The sequence below is a fragment of the Octopus sinensis genome, linkage group LG11, assembly GCF_006345805.1.
Source record: "Octopus sinensis linkage group LG11, ASM634580v1, whole genome shotgun sequence".
Taxonomy (NCBI): Eukaryota; Metazoa; Mollusca; class Cephalopoda; order Octopoda; family Octopodidae; genus Octopus; species Octopus sinensis.
This window is the reverse complement of record NC_043007.1, coordinates 28863100-28885742: the sequence shown is the minus strand read 5'-3', so window position 1 is coordinate 28885742 and position 22643 is coordinate 28863100. Positions and strand designations below refer to the sequence as shown.

Here is a 22643-nt window from a genome sequence, read left to right as displayed (position 1 = left end):
GTATTATCTCACAATTTATGTGTTTTTAACTAAAGTATGTGTTTGCATACATTTAAGTGGTTTACAATATAAAATACCCAGCGTGTCATCCATTGTCCTTGGCAAGACTTCTATGTTAACTCACTGACCAGCTTGATGAAATTTTTTCACACCTGCCTTTTTCTTGTCTCTAGCATCCCTTTTTCTTGTAAAAGTCCCTGCATGTTGGACATTAGCTCATTCGGTTATTCACTTGCTAACTGACAAGTATAAAATATTGAACTCTGATATCAGTTGTCACCACTTTGTCCCTTCTCCTGAATACGGAATATAACTATTCACGTTTCAATGTATTTTCTCAGAGACTTAACTACTCTCATCCCTATTTTTTGCTTGTCAATCTGTGTAAATGAGTTGAGAAAAAATTGGGTATTAGAGACATGATGTGTAACCTGCAAGGAAAAAGACTGAACTGTATGGTCATGTGAGGCATATGAATGAAGATAGCCGTATGGTGAGCCGATCTCTAAATGAGGAGGTGTCCTGTGGAAGGCGAGGGATGAAATGATGAAAAGCTATCTTCAAATGCTGAGCATCACATCAGAGATGATGGGTGATTTGCTGTGCTTGAGAAGACCCATCCACTTAACTGAAAATCAAGGCTACAAAAGCAAGTCATTTATATCTATGTACCCAGCCCCTCACGCAATCTGACAAACCTTTCCTCTACAACTTACACATCTACCCCCTGGCCCCACCCATGTTCACTCGCTTTAATTAGTGATTCATCACAACTTCAGTGGGTCGTTTAGGGTTTAATCTTTGCTGAAAGAAGACTGAGCATGTCCACAAATGTCTCCTTTACTTGCTAAAAAGATTTAAATAATATTCATCATTGAGCTCAAATTTTTTAGCAGTATTTCGTTCTGAGTTCAAATCCCATCAAAGTCAATTTTACCTTTTATGTCTTTCAGATCAATAAAATAAGCACTGGGGTCAATGTAATCAACTAACCCCCCCCACCATCACCACCACCACACTCTGCCAAAATTGCTGGCCTTGTGCCAAAATTAGAAACCAATATTAATCATTGAGCTAATGTTGTCTTTTCCTCACTGCATAATTATTTCTACGTAGATTTATGAGTTACAACATTAAAAATGTTGGTGCTAACCTCACAAAATATTACTTCACTTTTACTGAACCACAAACAAACAGACCAGTGTTACTCTGTTCAAATGCTTCTTTCATACTTAAAATTATCTCTGCAATAATGAAGTTATTATATAATACAGCCAGAACAAACCTCTTAATTTAGTAAAAAAAGATCATAAATTTATCTGACTTTCATTCAAACATGTTGAAAATAATACAAACCATGCTGAAATGAATTAAATGGATTGAGAATAAAAATAAAACCCAAAGAATAATAGTTATTGTGATTCTTGTATCGACCGACTAAAATATTGCAGTTGTCATATGACTGAATTTATTATTATTTATCTCTTCTCCGGTCTTGATGACATAAGAGTGATATAAATTGTTGCTTCTTTCAATCAACAGTCTTCTCTCTCTCTCTCTCTCTCTCTCTCTCTCTATCTCTCTCTCTCTCTCTCTCTCTCCCTCTCCCTCTCTCACACACACACACACAACATATTGGATCATCCCATAAATAATGCAGTTTTTTTATACTTCTTTATTTTTCAAAAAGAGATAAGCAAAATTCTTTTTTAATTGAAAATATACTCTCCTTCATTTTCTACAATACTCTTCCATCTATCTGATAGACTTTCAAGGCCCCTCTTCCAAAATTCACTTGGCCATAATGAAAAATACTTCTCCAGTACTGATCTACAGAATTCATATTTTTTCCGTCCAAATGATTTTGATGACTGCGATATAAATGATAATCAGATGGGACAATGTCCAGTGAATAGTGTGGGTGAGGTATCATTTCCCATTCAAACTGCTCCAGTCTTTGGGATGTCATCCTCACTGTATGGGGCCAAGCATTATCCTGATGGAAGAACACCTTTCGTCATGAAACCAAAGATGGTCGTTTTACTTCTAGCAATGAAGCGGCTCACAATAGATCTCCTTTGTTATCATTTGGTTTGGCTTTAAAAGTTCAAAGTAGACTAAACCTTTCATATCCCACCAAACAGTTAACAACTCCTTATGTGGATGAAGATCTCCTTTAGCCTGGGGTGCCAGTGTTTCTCCTTTCCCTACCCACTGTCTTTGCTGCTTGACATTTTTATAGAGAACCCATTTCTCGTCACCAGTCACTATTGGGTCCAAAAAAGGTTCATTCATGAGATGTGGCAGCAAAGAAGAGCACATATTCACTATCTGCACATGATTAGACTCAGAAGGTTTGTGAGGAACCCATTGACCCAATTTGCTGACTTTTCTGATAGCATACAGGTGTCAATGAATGGTTGAGTGACCAAATCCAAGCTTCTCTGCTAGTTCCTCAACAGTTACAATGGGATTTTGTTTCACCAGGGTTTGCTAGCTGTCCTTGTCAAGCTCTACAGGTCTTCCATGATGAGGGTCATCTTCTAGGCTGTAGTTTCTGGCTCAGAATTTCTGGAACCACCGTTGGCACCGACTTCCATTTATTGTCCTATCCCGTTATACTACATTAATACTCCTTGCACCTTCTGTTGCACTGTTGCCTTTATTGAACTCATAATGCAAAATATGCTGAATATGCTCCTTTGTCACTTCCATTATAGCTTTGAAAAAAAATAACTTAAAATCGAACTGCACTCTCCAAAACTTGCACTAAGAATAAATACAAGGTAAAATTACTACCTACTTTTATAGCAAGTTGATGCAGGTAGTTTATCCCATCCCCCTCCAACTTTTAGTTCATGCAATTGAAAAAACTGCAGTATTTATGGGATGACCCAATAAACATGCATTTGAACTCGGCATCTAGTCTGACTGTCTACGTTCTAAAGGTAACACCTGCAACAAAATTGGTGTGAAGGTCCATTGCAAGGGAATTTGGTAGGTGGAAACTATATAGAAGCCCCTCATATGTGTGTGTAAAATATGCATGTTTGTGTGTATTCATTTGATAACCAGTGTTGGTTTATTTACATCTCCATAACTTAGCAATTCTGTAAAAGAGAGCCATGGAACAAGTACAGTCTCAATTTAATTGATTAAACCCTTCAGTGATGCTCTAGTATGGCCACTATCCAATGACAGAAGCTGGCAAAAGTGAATGTGTGTGTGTGTGTGTAGGCATAGTTTTGGTGCTACTCACTCAAGAATTGTAGATTATCAGATTCCCTTTTCTGCAGTTCGAGAGTCCTTCCCTTGGAACCACTTCCTTTTATCACTCATCCTTTTATTGTCAGAACCATCCATTACCATTTCATTTTCTACTGCGCACTCCTTCTCCTAGAACACCCTCTCAGATCTGCCTTTCACAGCCACCCACCACTTTTGTCTATCATCACTCACTATTTCCACCCCTGCAATCCTCTCACCTACATCTCTGTCAGTGTGTACCCCATACTGTGTCTCCCTCATCAGCCAATTTCTTTAGCCATTGCCACTTCATCTCGTGTCTTCCTAAGTCTCCCTCTGCATGTTCCAATCACATCAAGTACTCAGCCCTTCTTTGTACAGCTGCCCTTGTCCATATGCATCACATACCTCTAACAACACTTGTCTTCTTTCTTTCACACTGCATCTGACCCTCTTGTGCCCAGTTTTTCTCGCAACACACTTGTACCTTGCTGTTCATGCACACATACATTGCATGTGCAGTGAACAGGCTAGATTAATCTCTTTTAGGGTTTTTGAGTCCTTTGCATTCAAGGTCCATGTCACATGACCATTCAACATAATGGTTCAAACACAAGTTTCATATAATCTATACTTTACACTCTGAGAGGAAAGACCTTTGTTGCCAGCAACAGTGGAAAATCCCCGAATTTTGCCAAACCCTTCTTACCTTGACTGCTTTACTTTCAAAGCAACCATCTCTCCTACACAGCAAAATCTATCAACTACTTTTACTGCTACTGCTACTCTGAGTACGTTCTGCTGCATCTGTCAAAAGTGAAGCAGACTTTCTTTGTTAGTCTGGCTATGATTCCACTACATCTCACAACATATAGAGTTTATACCTACTCCTTTTCTGCATATCAAGCAAGGCCATTTCTCTGAAGGTACCAGAATCCTGTCTTCTTCCCTACTTCTAAAATACTTGTCTTTGCTAAGATAACAATGGGTCCTCTTGATTCTAGGAGTTCTTCCTGGTTTTTTTCCTTGCCTGTCTCTTAGCTTTTACTGTGTCATATCAACTGTGTCATTCCACCATCATGTCACCTTCAGCTTGGCTGGAATTTTGCTCCATTCATATGCCTGAGTTGCTGCTTATTTCACAGAAATTCCCAATTGTCATTTATTGCTACAGATATCTTAACCCTTTCTTCCTACAATCATTATGCATCAGTTTGAATTTCTCCAAACCTCCAAAGTGTCCCTGTCTTTTAGCTTCTCTGTCTTCTTCTTAACATCTGTTTTTGTGCCTCCCTAGTTCTGACTCTGAGGTCATTAACCACCAATCTATGTTTCGTGCTACATTCTTTGCCAGGAAAAGTTTTCCTCTTTACAATGGCCCTTCTGCCCACTATTCTGGTGTGGATGAAATCTGACCTGTGTCCACCAGATTGCTAGATGGTGAGGTTTCTGAAAGTGTGTGTGTCACACAAGTAACTAAATCAGTTGCATCATGGGTGGAGCATTCTACCTTCCTCACTTCTTGAACCATGTCTACAGCCTCCATCTATCTCACGAAAGCCAACATTGTGTTGGCAAACGTGTTCATTTGAGGTTGCCAACAACAATAATGAAGACACCGTCAACCATTGAGGTAGTCTTTTAGAAGGGGTCTTTCTGTTTTTCAGCCAATCCTGCCTGTGGGTGGATGCAAAGATAAATGTTGTGCAGTTGTAACTAGTTGCATTGTAATTATCCCATCAGACACTGATTACTTCAATTTCTTTATCCATTTCTCAGTTAACAGTATGTCTACCTCACCCACTCGTACTTGCCCAAAAGAACTTGTACCCATGTCCCATTTATGTGAGGAGTTTGTGTGTGTGTGTAATTGTTATAAGTGATGGAAGCAGTATTAGTTCAGAATAGCATTCTGTAAATCTTACTTAATGTGGATATACTGTAGAAAGTGACACTACTAAAGTATTTGTCGTGAGAAAGCATCTTGTATAGACAGAGAGAAAAAGGAGAGAAAGAAAATGAGAGAGTTGCACCAGCAGTATTTGGTCAGCACTCATTCTCTCCCTCACTCTCCCCCTCTCTCTCTCTCCCTCCCTTTCACCACTCCCTCTCTCTTCAGCAATTACATTTTGCATGTATTGGTGGGTAAAAGGCACTCAACCTACAAGATACAACAACCCAATCTCCCTAAAATCATTCCCTAATATTTTTTTTTAAAAAGCACACCTTAGACAATGAAAAAAAGCAGTGGTGGTCATGACTAGATTGTCTCAATACAAAAGTTTGTTCAATGAGGGCTGACTTGGGGTTGAATAACAATCATTGGGAACGTATTGTGTGACACAGTTGTGTGTCTGTTAGTCATCCTCTTGTTTAACAATGGAAGCTGATTCTTGAGCAATTAAAGTTGAGGAAATTAGTAATGAACTGCCATCACTTAACCAATTTCTTCTCTCATCTCACTTCCGAGCAAATACACTTTCTTAAGCTCTTAGAATCTAAATTTTGTGCCAGAATATGTATGACACATTTTAACAGCTCCCTATTTAACGACTCTTTGCCACAAGACCTATATTTAGAACCTTAGGCAACACACTGTACACCACTGGTCTTCTGATTCACTCGCCTTTGGACAGTTGCAGGAAATATCCGATTCTGTGGCAATTCTTCTCCCTTCCTGTACCTCTCAGTCAGTTCTTAGTGCCTTTAATAGAGAGATAGGTACAGGAGGATAATTCGTATTTTGCAGTTTACTAAACCAACATTGCAATTAATTCATATATCACATTGGGTCTTTTCAAAGTCTGACTCATGTCAGCCATTTTGATCTCAATGACTGTTGATTTCAAGTGAGCAACAGGTGTCAGGGCTTCTATCACAGGAAACCGTTTTACTCACTGCTAACAGTTCACGAACAAAGGAAATATTCTTTCCTTTTTTTTTCTTCTTTTTTTCAGTAGTTTCTCAGATAAAATACATTCCATAATCTCAATAACTGGCTTTGGTTAATTCAAATCTCTTTTTACATTCACCATTGTCTAGGTGGGGGTGGCATCTGTTGTGGGGCTTCTTCTTCTTCTTCTTCTTCTTCTTCTTCTACTACTACTCATGTATTTAACACTGAAAGTAATTCGTTCCTACCACAGCACTGTGGTCAGCCTGGCTGAGTCATACTAAGTAGGATGCACTAGTTTCTTTCTTTACTAATTGGTGTAATTAGTGAAGTCACTGATAGATTTATTGTGGTCAGTCAAGTGGAAGGAGTCATTAAGAAGTTGGTGAAGAACATGGCTAAGATCACATGACAAAGGATTCTGTTTGAAGTGGCCAGAAAGCAATTCCTTCTCATCATTTCTAAAGTGCTGGGAATTTTTTAGTTGTTGTTTAACCCCAGGCCAGCACTAATGTGGTAGACCGATGATCAAAGATATTCCAGCCGTAACCATTTCATCTTTTATTGATTGTACATCTGGAACAACATTATCCAATGTGTCCTCTCTTTTTTTTAGATAACAGGATGTGATTAGAAGAAGAATTAGCTGGCTGCAATTTCTAGCCTCTTGTATAAGCAGAGAGAGGCTTCCTTATTGACTTACTCATTGGAATGGCAGCACAAACAGCATGTGACTTGTAGGAGGAACCAACCCTGAAGACTTCATCAAGGAGCAAGTTGTCAGCTTCATGAAATCTCTCTCCAAACTATATTGGAAGGAAGAACTAAACTCAACCCTGTAGTTTAACTGAGCAACACTAATTGATAGAAGGAAGAGCAAAAGCTAAGAGAGAGGGAGGTGAGAGAAAGAAGAGTAGAAGCTAAGAGAGAGGGAGGTGAGAGAAAGAAGAGCAAAAGCTGAGAGAGAGGGAGGTGAGAGAAAGAAGAGTAAAAGCTAAGAGAGAGGGAGGTGAGAGAAAGAAGAGTAGAAGCTAAGAGAGAGGGAGGTGAGAGAAAGAAGAGTAAAAGCTAAGAGAGAGGGAGATGAGAGAAAGAAGAGTAGAAGCTAAGAGAGAGGGAGGTGAGAGAAAGAAGAGTAAAAGCTAAGAGAGAGGGAGGTGAGAGAAAGAAGAGCAAAAGCTAAGAGAGAGGGAGGTGAGAGAAAGAAGAGTAAAAGCTAAGAGAGAGGGAGGTGAGAGAAAGAAGAGCAAAAGCTAAGAGAGAGGGAGGTGAGAGAAAGAAGAGTAAAAGCTAAGAGAGGGAGGTGAGAGAAAGAAGAGCAAAAGCTAAGAGAGAGGGAGGTGAGAGAAAGAAGAGTAAAAGCTAAGAGAGAGGGAGGTGAGAGAAAGAAGAGCAAAAGCTAAGAGAGAGGGAGGTGAGAGAAAGAAGAGTAAAAGCTAAGAGAGAGGGAGGTGAGAGAAAGAAGAGCAAAAGCTAAGAGAGAGGGAGGTGAGAGAAAGAAGAGAAAGAAGAGCAAAAGCTAAGAAGAGGGAGGTGAGAGAAAGAAGAGTAAAAGCTAAGAGAGAGGGAGATGAGAGAAAGAAGAGCAAAAGCTAAGAGAGAGGGAGGTGAGAGAAAGAAGAGCAAAAGCTAAGAGAGAGGGAGGTGAGAGAAAGAAGAGTAGAAGCTAAGAGAGAGGGAGGTGAGAGAAAGAAGAGTAGAAGCTAAGAGAGAGGGAGGTGAGAGAAAGAAGAGTAGAAGCTAAGAGAGAGGGAGATGAGAGAAAGAAGAGTAGAAGCTAAGAGAGAGGGAGGTGAGAGAAAGAAGAGTAAAAGCTAAGAGAGAGGGAGGTGAGAGAAAGAAGAGTAAAAGCTAAGAGAGAGGGAGGTGAGTAGGCAGCTAGATGACAGTTGTTGATGATGATACTGAATAGAAACAGCAAGATGATGAGGTTAACAAAGGAGTGAGTAATGGAAGAAAGACCCAGACTGATCTAATAAATTCCCATCGCTTTCTACACAACCCTGATGATAATGAGGATCATTAAGTAGAAGATATCAGATAGCTACGTATAGCATACGAAATTTATAACACCCTACATTTAGATCATCGTTTTTAACCCATTTTCCCATGTTAGCATGGCTTGGATGACTTGTTAGAGTACAAGACAGTTCTTATTTAGAGTTAATGCCCTCCTAGATAGGTTAGAAATTGCATACACATATATACACTCACACACATACATGCACTCACACACATACCTGCATACATGGATGTATACACACACACACACTCTCACACAACCAGTGAAAATATAAAATAAGCTGATCGAAATCCTTCGTCACTAATTAAAACTCATCAGGAACTCTTGGACGTGGAATTTCTTTTTCAAATCTGAAACTTTCGCTATTCCACTTTTTCCTCACTGTTTATGCACCAGCTCAAAGGAATGGGCATTGATGTCAGTATATTTAGTTGTCATGGTTACCATGCCAGATTTGTATTGGGTATACCAGAAGTTGTTGTTATTTAACCCTAGGTCAACCCTGATCCAGCAGGTTATTCAGTGATCTGTGCTGTTCTACACATGCTATCTCATTTTATTCTCACATGCACAGAAAATATATTTGCATTATCAAATATCTCCTTTTCTCGGAGAGGAGTTTGTGATTTCAGAGAGATTTGGTTGCTATTTGACTATCATTTAGAGTTTGAACCCATATTTTGTGTTGCATGGCAGTGAACAATGGAGTAAGCTTAGACATTGCTAAAGAAAATATTTAAACACCCACCAACTGTCTTTATAAATAATGTAGAAAATAAAAAGTAAGACTGACTGTCCATTGGTATGAGGGCAATATGTGAAACGACAGTGAGGATGCCTTGTATTTAGTCTTTTTACATTCTGAATTCCTATTTTGCCATTATCAATTCTACTTTTTATTCTTATATATTGATAAAATAAGTACCACATCATCATATACTAAAACTTTTAACTATGATATGAAAGTGATTTTGTCATATTAATGAGATAAATGTTGGATGATTGAGGAAAATAGTCATTCATTTTTCATCTATCATTGGTTTTATTGATAAAAGCTTTAATGGAATGCAACCGTTCCAAGGAAAGAAAACAAAGTATTATCAGAGATTTCTGATTATAGAGGTAGACTGTTAAAAGAGAAACCAAATATGCTTGTGAAGGAGATGACTCACCTAATGTCGGGGTAGCCAGTTCCTTTTACAGCACAGTATTTTGATGGTTGCAACTATGGAAACTCTGCCAAGTGTAAGAATTTGCTGGCCATTCTTCTTTGCTACTCATATTGTCAAGCTCTTGACGTAGAGACTGTCAGCCTGTCAAGCTCTTTAGACAAACTGCATATAGTTTGATCAAAGCTTCACTGATTAGCAATCAACAACTGTTTTTATTGGTGTCAGTCAATGAATACAATGTGTTGGGCATTATTGGTTAGTTTTTTTATGATGTCAACCCTAAATTTGAAAAATCCAGTTTTTTGGTTATGGAAACTTTCCTAATTCAAAAACAAACACTCCAGGTTCGAATTAAGGCAAGGAATGGCTACAGGTTCATATGAATTTTGCAGCTGGACGCCCTTCTTTACTCCAACCACTTTACATTGAGAACTGGCTGCTGTTTTTAACTTGCTGCCTGCACTATTGAGGTCACCATGCAGTTCACAAGACTAAAGACTCTGGGGTGGGAGGTGGGTCAGCTTCATGCTCGGGGATGAGGGGATGGGGGCAGAGCAGGTACTTATGGTGGGATCTGCATGGGAAATAGGGGGAAATGATCAGTAGGAGCTGCAAGACTTAGATATGGTGAAAAGGTACCCAGGTGGCCCCACAAGGCACAAACTGAATAACAGTGGCTGAGTAAGTGGTTTGGGGAGGTGGAGAGACTGGTGAGATTAAGGGGAGGATGATGGGGTATACAAGTAGCAGGAGTAGTAAAGATGGCACTGTTGTTGGGGAGGGAAAGGAAAAGAGGGAGGGAGGGGGAAGGGGTAGACATAGTGCATGAGGGGAGTGGGAGTGACTTTAAGGGCTGGGAAACCCAAAATATGGCTCTATCTTGACTCAGTTTTGCTGAGGAGGGCAAATCTTTTTGAGAACCTCATATTACCAGGGATCCAGATCCTTTGTCATCTAATCCATCAGGCTCATCCCATGCCTTCCTGGCCCTCTCCTTCCAGCCACATTAAGTGAGTGGCACTTCTTTATGCAGCTGTCCTCATTCATACGCATCACATGGCCATCCCATTTCATTCTTCTTTCTTTATCACAACATCTGACTTCTCTTACACCCAGTTTTTCAATTAGCACCTTTCTACAAACTTTCACACACACACACACATTACACATCCAATGTTCAATTCATTTCTATCTCAAGTCCTCTGCATTCGAGGCTCATGTCTCACAACCATGCAGCATTACAGTTCTAACCCAAGCATCATACAATCTGCCCTTCACTTTTAGGGAAGATCTTTGCTATCTCAGCAGGGGTAGTAGGTCTCTGAACTCTTTCCAACCAGTCCTTACTCTAGCAGCTATACTTTCAGAGCAGACACCTCCCTAGGTAACAAAAGCAATCAACTACTTCTAACGAGCCATTTGGGCAATTAAGAAACTCAGTCTCAAGTATACTTACACATACTGCCCAACATATGAAGCTTGCATTCTCAGTCTGCCAGTGGTATGCATATACTATGATGGCTACTAATATATCTGTGTGTGTGTGAGTGTATATTTAATCACCTTCCTTTGAAATTGTATGGATAATACCGTACTAAATTCTGGTGCCTCAACTTAAGTACCATATTCATCAGAATATAAATTTTTGCTGAACTCCTGTATATATATATATATACATACACACACACACACACACACACACACACACACACTCACACTCACACACTGTTTACTTTATCATCTACTGCTGAGCGTAAGTTTGATGTTGTTTCAATCATAGTAACATGGAGAACTTCAGATGTAAAAATTGTCAAGTGTGTGTGTGACCAGGGTTGAATGGAAATAAATCTGAAGAGATGGAAGTTTTTGTTCTGTAAGATAAAGTAGAAGCTAACATTCTGTCCTTGTCTGCAGTTGCTATCAATGTATTGTCTTCTAAATATCCCTGTCCAATGCCGTTCTTCAGAGAAGCACAGAGATACATGATGATATATTTGTTGGAATTAGGATTATCAACTGTAAACAAATGTTTAGTTAGGAAAAGCCAGACTCTGTGAGGAAGCTAGGCTTCTGTAGAATGTGTCCGGCATCACCACCACAGACCACCAAAAAATTCATTACAATTATCCAAGTTTTTCTTAGATGTTGGATAATAAATCCGAAATAGATGTTAAATTGAAGACAAGTGAGAAGCTGTAATTATCCGAGTTAGAAGTAGTGAGGTGTGGGAATAGGAATGAATAGAAGAGAGAAAAGGGATACAAAGTCAAAGTAGATATTTCAGACAGAACTATCCCACAGGAAGGATATTTCAGAAACACAACAACTTCTGAAACATTACGGTAATAATTAGAGTAATAATAATAATAATAAGAAGAAGAAGAAGAAGAAGAAGAAGAATTAGTATTTCAAATTTTTGCCACAAGGGCAGCTTGTGGGAGGATGAGTCCATTTCATTGACCCCCAGTGTCCACCTGGTACTTATTTTATTGACCCTTAAAGGATAAAAGGCAAAGTCAACCTCAGCAGTATTTGAATAATAATAATAATAACAATAATAATAATGAAATGAAAGAGCAACAACAGTAATTAGTTAAATTACTCAGAGTATAATTCGTAAAATAAGATAAATATTTCATGAAGAGAAAATGGTTTTCACTTCTTGTGGTATTTATCTTATTTTACTGAAACTCACCATTAAGTGCTTCCTTGGATTCTATCTGCCACCACACACACATGCACACACACACACGCACACACACACGCACGCACACATGCACACACACACACACACGCACACACACACGCACGCATGCACTTTTCCTGTAGAAAATGTAAGCCAGAGGTCTGGTGATATTTTTGACTGTCAGTCTTTGGAATAACAGGAATAGATAGTATAATAAAGTTGTCTTCTTTAGATTGTTATCATACCACGGGAGTCTGTCCTAATGTTGTGTAAGGGTGGGGGGGGGGTCCGACTCTATTCAGGTTACTGAGAGGAGAGTCTGCAACTTGGTTTTGTTACTGTTATTTACACGCAAGTCAGTTCTCTCCCAGCAGATCATCCTCTCTTCAAATATATCCAAGGACAATGTTATCTAACATAAAGGGATGTTTTGTTGGTGATTGTCTCCAGATCAGCCTTGATCCAGTCAACCTACAATATTATAGACATATAGCTGTGATTATTCCATCTTTTATTTAGGCATAATATATCTTGGATTCCTTATCCAATGTGCCTCTCCTTTTTAATACAGTAGCATGCGATTTGAGATAGATTTCTAGTAGGATCCACATTTCCATACAGACCTTCAGTCTTATGGTTTAAAGACTGACAAACTGGTGAAGCAGTCTTTGTGTGGTCACTTTGCAGATAGAAATAGCAGTGAAATCTTCCTCAAGGAGCATGCTATTTAATGTAGGCCTATTTACTCATTAAAACATGATGGTCATAGGTGGAACATATGTGATCATAGGTCTGTTAAATCAGGGCTGATCTGGGGCTAGGCAACCTCCCAGATACTAAGTTGGTTCCAATGTGAATTGATCCCAGTTTTGCCCATTTAGAACACTTTGTAACAAGGCAAGCTTGTTATAGTTTCATTGTGCCCCATTTAATACTGACCTCCTGCTTGTCTTATGAAACAGCTCTGAAGACAAAATAGTTTAATGTGTTGATCATTGATCCCTTATTTCTCCCCTCCTCCTCCTCCTCCTCCTCTCTCACTAATTCATTTAATCTGTTTCTCTGGAATATATTCAGCATCATCACCACCATTATCATTATTGTCATAACCATCACCAACATCATTTTCACACCATCACTTCTTTAGCCATCATCACCATATCACCCTTGCAGTAACCAGCAGCACTATAAACACCACTGTATACAAGAGCATAACGATCAACATCATCAGCATCATCACTACTTTCACCACCGTCATCATCACCAGCACTATCACCACCACCACCACCATCATCATCATCATTGTCATTATGGTTATCATTGTAAATTTTAAAGACTTGACTTAATTTATATAATTGCCCAATGTCGGTAGAAACTGTTTATCAGAAGGAAATCCACTCTCAACCACGGAAATGATATTAAGTTTTCGTATTGTGAAATCGGAGAGCTGAGATTTAGATGGATAAATGATATCTTGAGTGAGGGACTTGCAGAGAAAAATCTACTTTGGACAAAAGGCACCAAAGTTTAACATTGACATGTGACTACTTAAGTGATGGTGAGAAAGAGGTAGTGTCCTAGCACCACCATTCTTTGGTTGCTCGAGGGACTTGAGTTAGGAGACTGATCTGATGACCTCATTTATTCCCTAAATTAACCTGAAAATATGCTTCTATATACAATTGTACATACACACACACATACACACACAGAAAATAAAACAAAACGTGAGAAACTGTGTATAAGATATTTAGTTACAGCCTGATCCTCTGTACATTTTAGTAACAACACAAAAGGGAATAGACATGAAGTTTTCAATATTGGTCATTTGTCATGCAATTTAAGTTTCAAATTGCACCATCATCATCATCATCAGTTAATGGCCAGTTTTCCATGCTGGCATGAGTTGACAGGAGCAGGTAAGCCTTGAGACTGCACCAAACTCCACTATCAGCTAAAGTTTTTACAGCTGGACACCCTTCTTAATGCCAACCACTTTACACAGTGGACTCTGTGTGTGTAATGATACAGATTTTATGTTTAGCAAAGAGTCGCCATTTTTTGCTAATTCCTTGATAGCTCCTGTAAAAGCAAAATATTTGGAATTTATTAAAATGCAGTCAAAATATTTCAGAGTATCTTTATGAAATCTATTTATAACAAACTTGATTTCTCCGTGATGTCTGATGTCAAACAATCAGAGGCCAGCAACATTGTTCCATTTTAGTTAAAACATTTCTACCTAAAAAAAAAATTTAAAAACTCACAATGAATTTTTAAAACACATCCAAACTTTTAGAGGGTTTCTATAGGGAAGATGATCCATTAACCATGACCATTTTCATCCCCCATGCTTTTGATCAATTCAGGAAAGAGCCAACTGGCTTTTCCAAAGGTCTTAATCTGTCAATTCCATTGAACACAAATCTATTTATAGTAAGTATTTAGGATGTGATCCTACCTAAATCTCTCTAATCGATTATTTTACCCATGCAATAAAAGTTAATGAAACCATAAATTATATCAGCAAATTTTCAAATCATCCAACCAATATCAAGAAAATTTTGGTTAAATATAACTCACTGATATTTTATTGGCTGTCAGCAAACAAGCAGATGGTTAAGGATCACTCAACCTGCTGTCACAAAGTACAGTTTAACCACCAGATATTTTTTTCAGCATCTCAGTGGTCATTCCCGATGGGCCACAGGGCTTTCCCTGTCTTCATATCCTTAATTACTTTATCTACCAAGGTACTGTCAATTCAGGTAGCTGGTCCCACAATTGGGTCAACATTTGGCAGACTCCTCCTCCTCCTCCCATTCGTTCTCCACATTCAGCAGTGTTTCATAATGGCATCTCCAAGCTTCTTCCAGGCCTGTTTCTTTACTCTAATGGCCTTGTACAGTATTGTCCCACCACCACATTACCCTAAGTCTGGAAGGGACTTTGCACCAACCACAGATTTGGTCTGTGGCACTCAGCAAGCTGTCTCGCATGAATTCATAGCTGCCCTCTATGTCAAGTTTGTAGCTCCCCTCCCTCTCATCAAATTTCTCAATTAGGATGTCCCTAAATCCCTGATCATATTGAAGGGTCCTTAAACTTCCAAATCTTTCTTTCCCAGATTGGTCTGCTTCTTGGCATCCTTCCAACCTGGAGTCCAAAGTTTCTAATGGCTAGTCTATCCTGTAGGGAGAGGTACATTCTTCACCAGGGAAGGTCTTTTCATTTAAGAGCAACCATGCATCCCGCTGTCAGGTGAGAATGAAATCAATCTGGCTAACAGAGTCACCTGACTGATAGGTTATCAGGTGACTGGCTGGCTTCCTGAAGTTGGTGTCGCTGATCAAAAGGTTATTTACATCACAGAAATCCAATAGCCTTGTTCCCTCTTTTTGTTTTGGGAACCAATTCCCTGACCCCCATGAACACCATGGAAGATACCAGGCTGCCATCCAACATGCCCATTGAAATCCCCAGCCATGAAGATGAGATCATTGTCACTCGTCTTTGAGGTAGCCTGCAGAAGAATATCATAAAAGTGCTCCTTCTGTTCATTTGGTAGGCCTGCTTGTGGGGCATAGGCAGATATAATTGTAGCTATACTATTCTGCAAGACTAGCCTGAGCTTAACTACTCATTCGCACACTCTGACTTCCTCTATGACCTTATCCACCCATTTCTCTACAAGAAGTATGCCCATACCATCTACTCTATCACTGTTACCTTCCCAGAAGATACCTATGTGTTTTGCCTGAAGTTCCTCTCCACCTTACCTCTTGGATGCAAATTCCTGGAGTCTTTTTGTGACAATTGTGCAGATGTATGTGTATGTACACACACACACACACATACATGTATATTTGTGTGTGTATGTATATATATTTGTCTATCTATAGACGCACATATATATATATATATATATAGGTGTATGGATATGTATGTGCATGAATGTGTGTATGTATGTATGTATATGTCTGTGTGCCTGTATGAGGTATATACTTACAAACGAGTGTATAAGTTAGCATATCCCTTTATCTGTATGTATGAACATATATGTATTTGGACAGGCACACATTAGAGGATGAATGTGTGTATATATCTGTTAATACATGGATTGCCCTGAATATAAGCATTCTGTTGAAACACATATGGAGATTGAATGAGTAGATGTATATACTTATGTCTGTGTATATTTGTATTTAACCATATATTTGCAAGTGTATGGGTAAGCAAGAATGAATGTGCATCTGTGTGAACAAGTGTATGGATGGCATGAAAGAATAATGCAAGCAGGGCAAAGCAGATGTGAAAACAACGATGATGATGATGATTTTATTTCTATCTTTATATATAAAATTTTATAAAGACAATTTCAAGCGTGACTTTGAAATTTTGGCTTTCTTTACTTTACCAGACAGTGATCCAAAGTCACAGGTATGGAAGCTTAAGCAATGCATCTGTGGGCTGACTGATGCACCTCTGCCAGGGTGTAAAGAAGGTCACTTAGGTACTGATCCAATTGGGAGAAGTAGTAAGTGTTTCTGACAATCTTTTATTTCTCTGGTCTGGTGATGCAAGCAGAAATTGGTCGATCACTCTCCTCCCACCCTGATGACTTTGATGTGGTTAATGATCAGTTTGGCCATCTTTTTCACAAATGTATGGAGGAAAACTATGGCCAAAGATTGAATTCCAGAGATAACTATTGTGGACTGAAAGAATTGTAAGATATGTTTAGTGTTGTCTGAAAGACAAGACACACTAAGGAGCAAAAGAATTGAGTTTGGGAGACAGGACATTTAATGAATTAAGTCAGAACAGTAACCCTTTCTATGCACCCCTATGAGACTGAAGCTGTCACTGATGCCCTACCAATCTACTTGATTAGAGAAGTGTTTATATATTTTATGTCATACTTCCATGAGAAATACAAAACAAACATCGAATAAATGACTGTTATGATTTCATGTGTTGATAACAAGCTGTACATACTTGAAGGAAATCTTTGCAAACTCAGCTAGGTCGTATTGTGTGCTTATTTGAGGCAATGTTATGTTTTTAATAGTAATTTTCATAGTAATAATAATAATGATAGTAATAATAATAACAACTAGCTAGACACTGCTTGTAAATGTTGACTCAAGGCTTTGGAAGAAAATAGAACCATACACGAATTGTTTTCCCTCCTCTTCTCAAGCCAGGTTTTTTTCTCTTTTTCAAAGTCATTAATTTAAGCAACTTCACTAACTTCCTATGCTAAGTTATTCTAGCCAGTAGACCACCTTCATGGGGAGTATTTTTAGACTAATAAAGATGGAAGCAATTTTCTTTCCATATGTTGATGTCTTTGTGTGTCAAGTTCGGATTGAACATGCCATCTCTATTCTTATAATCACTAAATTTTTAATTAATCTTTATTTAAACATCTACCACTGGTTGTTCAATCATTCTTTTGGCATAAAAGGAGCCTGATTTTAGATGTAGATGAGAAAGGAGAGACAGAGAGACAGATTGAGGAAGAGGATTAGGAAAGAGATATTAAAATACAAAGTGAATCTTTTGTGTGCAATCAAAACCAAAACTAGAATTAGACACAACAGAATCTCATCTCTCCAATAGTTTAGATGTGGAATTCTTACTGAGTTCTGAATATTCAATGTTCTAGTAAGTAATAATACCATTTGAACAGTGAATTGATAAGGAAATCTTTGCAAGATGGTCATGGTTGGAATATTATAGTTCTGCTGAATGACTGATTAGAGCTAAATAACAATGAAATATATACCAGATATACTTTATACAGCTTGCTGGGAATAGCAGTCAAATTTCCATCAAATCACACCCTGCCATCTTACAAAATGAAGGACACATTAGATGATCTGGTTATAGATACATTGTGTCTGAATAACAGATTGGATGGCCACAGTTGGAACAACTTTGATTATGGGCCTACTGGATTTGGACTGACTTGAGACTAAACAAAATATTAAATCCTAATACATCAAACTACTGATTTCTGTCAAATAATTTAAAGTGTACGATAAATCTCATGAGCCTGAGTTTTTGTGAAAACCTCAATATGGCTACACACTGGTCTCACATTCTAAAAGTTTCATATTTTGTTTAAAAAAATTTTTTTGTTTTAACCTCAGTGCAGTATTTCAATTAATTTTTTAAAACATTTTGTAGGGCAACTTAGTTCTGTGTGAGTTTCTTTCAATTATAAATAATATTCATTCTGTGGGCAGAAAATAAGTTTACAATCTCTGATGAGGCTGTAATAAATACTGAAACTAGTTAAATTAATCTCTTTTTGTGGTCACAGATAGAAAACCCATGATTTAACCATAATAATATCTCCTTTCCACAATAAGGTTAAATAACCAATTTCCCAGGCAGGCTGCTTTCTTAGAGTTAAGAAGTCACATTTCTCCATGATGTAGGGAAGGTGCTTTATTGGCTATAATAAAAGTTGTCTCTTTTTCTACCAACACCACTACACAATCATTACATAAAAGTAACAGAGCAGAATATATTGTATGAGCTGCTGTTTCTAACAAGTAATTTTGTCTCTGTAAGATGTCCCCTTCGCTCTGTATCAGCTTTTTTGACATGAAAAAAGCTTTAGTCATGTACTCTAACAAAGTCACAGTTTGTTTCTGTTTGTACTTCTAAAAGTTGCAATGTTGTTAGGATACAGTGTGAAATATATTTATGTCACACCTTTTACATGGACCAAGAACTGAGTTCTTCATTTGAAATCTGGTTATCACCTTGTCTTTCTAGTCCTTTTATTAAGTATACCAATATATACATGGAAATGCACACCCCCCTCTCTCGTGATCTCTCTCTCTCTCTCCTTCTATATATATATATATTATTGTGTTTGGGGAGAGTCATTCTGTTTTAATGCCTTATTAATTAACACACTCACCGCACCTGTTCAATTTCCACTCATTTACTTCTTTATATTTCCTAAAATTTTCGTTGCTTCTTGCAACCTCTTCAATGGTCGTTGACTCTGTCCAGCATTGAAGCTGCATTCTTTTTGTTTGTTTGCTTGTGTGCATGTGTGTGCATGTGTATGTGTATGTATGCATGTGTTTGTGTTCATGTTAATGTGTGTGTATGTTTGATTGTGTCTGTGTGTGGGTTTGTGTGACTATGTACGTGTGTCTGTTATGTATGGATGTGTGTCTTCGTTTGCGTCCTTGTGTGTATGTGCATCTGTATGCTTGCACTCAAACACACATTATCAAGAGAATTAGACACTGGACATTGCTCTATGTCTACTTTTGTTCACTTTCTCAAAATAAGGGTCAGCTAATTCCATAAATGTAAACTTTCTCAGCTGAAAGGATTTTTTTTATAACAAAGAAAAAACTGATTCTGGCTAAGATACATCAAGTCTACCATTGGCCACATACTTAGCATTTTTATCTTGTCGCAAAAGACATACATGTCACCATTTTAAGGATGATTTAGCTAGATGTAATATAAGATTTAATTAGGTTGCTGTGTTTGCCCTGGATAAAGGTCAATGGTGAAAGAGAATTGGTCAGCATTGAGTGGACAATACCTCTTATGCAGTGGAAAGAGGACAGAAAAGATGAAGGTAATATGTGTGTGTGTGTATTGTTGTTGTTGTTGTTGTGTGGTTTGATGTGTGCATGTATGCACTGTGCATCACTGATAATGTATTTTGCAGATTTTACTGTTTCTATTTTTTTATCTGTTAATCCAACGAAAAACATCCTAAATTGATAACAAATAGTCATTTACGGTGCCATCTGGTGTCTGTTTATAAAGCTTGATGTCACCCCCTCTCCTATCCCTTACACACTTTCCCTCATACATTGTTCTCGAATTATATAAACAGTCTATTGGTTGTGTGTGCAGTTTCTCTCTTCTTATATAACTTATGTATCATCAGTTTTGCTACATTCATAAACTGGACTCTTTAAGTGTTGCTTCATGAAAACCATTGTACAAATGGTTTTGGTTTTGCATGTAATATTGGCTGTAGATATGCCCCATGGTTTTAAGTTTGATCTCATTGTGGTGTATTCTTCTATCTATAAACTTGGCTTGACCAGTTCTTGCTTTGCATGACTGCAGGAATTTCATCTTTGAATGTAATAAACCTTTGGTTGTGATAATTGATGTCTTTGAGGGCAGCAAATTCTCTCAACAAAATGTCACCTCTTGTCTCCCTTCATTAAGGGTATCATCAATAGGTTTAGCCAAGTCAGAGTGAAACTCTGGATAAACACACATTTTATTCATTATCTTTTTTATTTGTTATCTTTTTTATTCGTCATCTTTACTTCTAAACTGAAAATAAATTGGAACACAATCTTCATGGAAAATTTTGATAATTAATAATAATAATAATAATAATAATAATAATAATAATAATAATAATAATACTGCTTTTGACCTGATGTGTTTGAAATAAATACAGTCGCATACTCACATGTGTTTATTACATTATGGTGCAAGTAATTATAAAAATTAGAAGGTATAAAAAAAGTGCTCAATATGTATTGTAGAGTTTTATTCTATTTATTCTAAGATGAGCAACTCCCCAACTCTTACTCCATATTATGTTTCTGGAAGATCAGAAAAGGGAAACTTATAAGGAATGATTTGAGAAATTTCCAGGTTACTGTAAATGTGTGTGTGTGAGAGAGAGAGAAAGTGTATGGGTGTGCATGGGGTGGTGCATACATATAGGTGTGTGTTCTTTCATTCAAAAGCTTTGTGCAGACTTGCTGGGGCATGCGTGTTTATGTGTTTATACGCACACTAAGACAAAGCCATCCAACGTATACTGCTATATGCGCCTACGCACACACACACACACACATTTAATAGAGTCTTTAACATATTTGTGTTAGCTGGGGTGTCCTTTGTTATGTAAACAATAAGACGGGTGGTGGAGAGCAAGCAATGTTTGTCAAAAATAGCTGAAAATGAATGTAACAGACCAACTTCTTCTTTTCATTTCTTCCTAGTGAGTAGGGCTGAGAAGGGTGAAACAGGGAAGGGAGGTGGGGTCCAACAAAGGGGACAAGATGAAACTATGTCAGCCTTTTTATATCGTCAGAATAATAAATACTTATCTTTCGACTGTTCTTTTCAGTGATGCATTTATTTCATTATCCTTCTTCAAGTTATTCTTTCCTTGAGAACCATCATGAATCTCTTATTTCCAGCCTTCCTACCGATGTGTTTCCACCAACCTTAGTTATTCAGACCTCAAAGGAATAGTTTTCGAACAATTAGCTTGTTATTCTTGTTGTTCTTTTATGAACTGGAATAGTTTTTCTAAGTCTTGTTTATTGGAAACAACAAAGCCAACTTCCAGGTTTGTCAATCTCCTTTCTTCGCAACAAATGTTCTTTCATAAGCAAAACTATTGATTCCGTTTCTCGGTAATGTCTTTTATTCTTCCAGATTGTCCACTCACCATCAGTTGTCACTACAAGACAAACAGAAGACATGTTGGCACTGGTTTCAATGTATTTCTGTTTATCTTCGACAAAGACTCAAATACAAACAAGCAGCTGCAAGAACCGGATCCAAAAACGGTAAAACTTGAAACGAGATAAAAACAGACTTTATTCAATATATTGCTTTTGAGGAAAGTGGCCCTTGTTGATAGAATTATAATTAGTCATGATAATTCCAGCTTATCTCTAGATTGACTTTGGACCAAGTGGTTATTCATTAGACTTTAACAAGTCTTGAGCAAGTTTTTCCATGCAACATGTGGTTAGCAGCAGATGAAAGAGATGGTTTGATCAAAGAGATTTTGGAGGAAGGAAACACGGTGAAAAAAAAACCTGAAAACAGTAAGTTTTTCATTGAATTTATTTCATCGTTACAGTCTAATTAATTTCTTCAAAATTATAAAGGTCATTACACACACACACACACACACACATATACATATATACATGGTCATCCCATAAATAATGTGTTTTTTTATACTTCTTTTATTTTTCAAAATTAAGTTAAACAAAGATCTTTTTTAATCTAAAATATACTCTCCTTCATTTTCTACAATCTCTTCCATCTATCTGGTAGACTTGCAAGGCCTCTCTTCCAGAATTCACTTGGCCATAATGAAAAATACTCCTTCCATACTGTTCTGACCTCATCTACAGAATTCATATTTTTTCCGTCCTAATGATTTTGAAAACTGCGATATAAATGATAACCAGATGGGTTCAATGTCTGGTGAATATAGTGGGTGGGGCATCGTTTCCCATTCAAACTGCTCCAGCCTTTGGGATGTCATCCTCGCTGTATGTGGCCAAGCATTATCCTAATGGAAGAACACCTTTCGTCTTGAAACCAAAGATGGTCATTTTTCTTCTAGCATTGACTTAAGCCACTCAAGCTGCTCACAATAGATCTCCTATGTTATCATTTGGTCTGGCTTTAAAAGTTCAAAGTGGACTAAACCTTTCATATCCCACCAAACAGATAACAACACCTTACATGGATGAAGACCTTCTTTAGCCTGGGGTGCCAGTGTTTCTCCTTCCCCTACCCACTGTCTTTGCTGCTTGACATTTTTATAGAGAACCCATTTCTCGTCACCAGTCA

At 37.8% G+C, this 22643-nt stretch overlaps 1 protein-coding gene across 2 annotated transcripts in view; it reads left to right on the top strand.

The window, feature by feature from the left end:
• LOC115217301 (lipoxygenase homology domain-containing protein 1-like) overlaps positions 1-22643 on the top strand; it is a 308929-nt gene that overhangs the window by 194055 nt on the left and 92231 nt on the right. The window contains exons 1-2 of one of the 2 annotated variants that reach the window (XM_036507275.1): positions 21166-21396; positions 21486-21883. In XM_036507275.1, coding sequence (XP_036363168.1) covers positions 21799-21883 — 85 coding nt within the window. In that variant the 5' untranslated portion in view covers positions 21166-21396; positions 21486-21798. Of the gene's footprint in view, positions 1-21165; positions 21397-21485; positions 21884-22643 lie in introns of those variants that run through there. The other variant, XM_036507273.1, reaches the window with a different exon arrangement.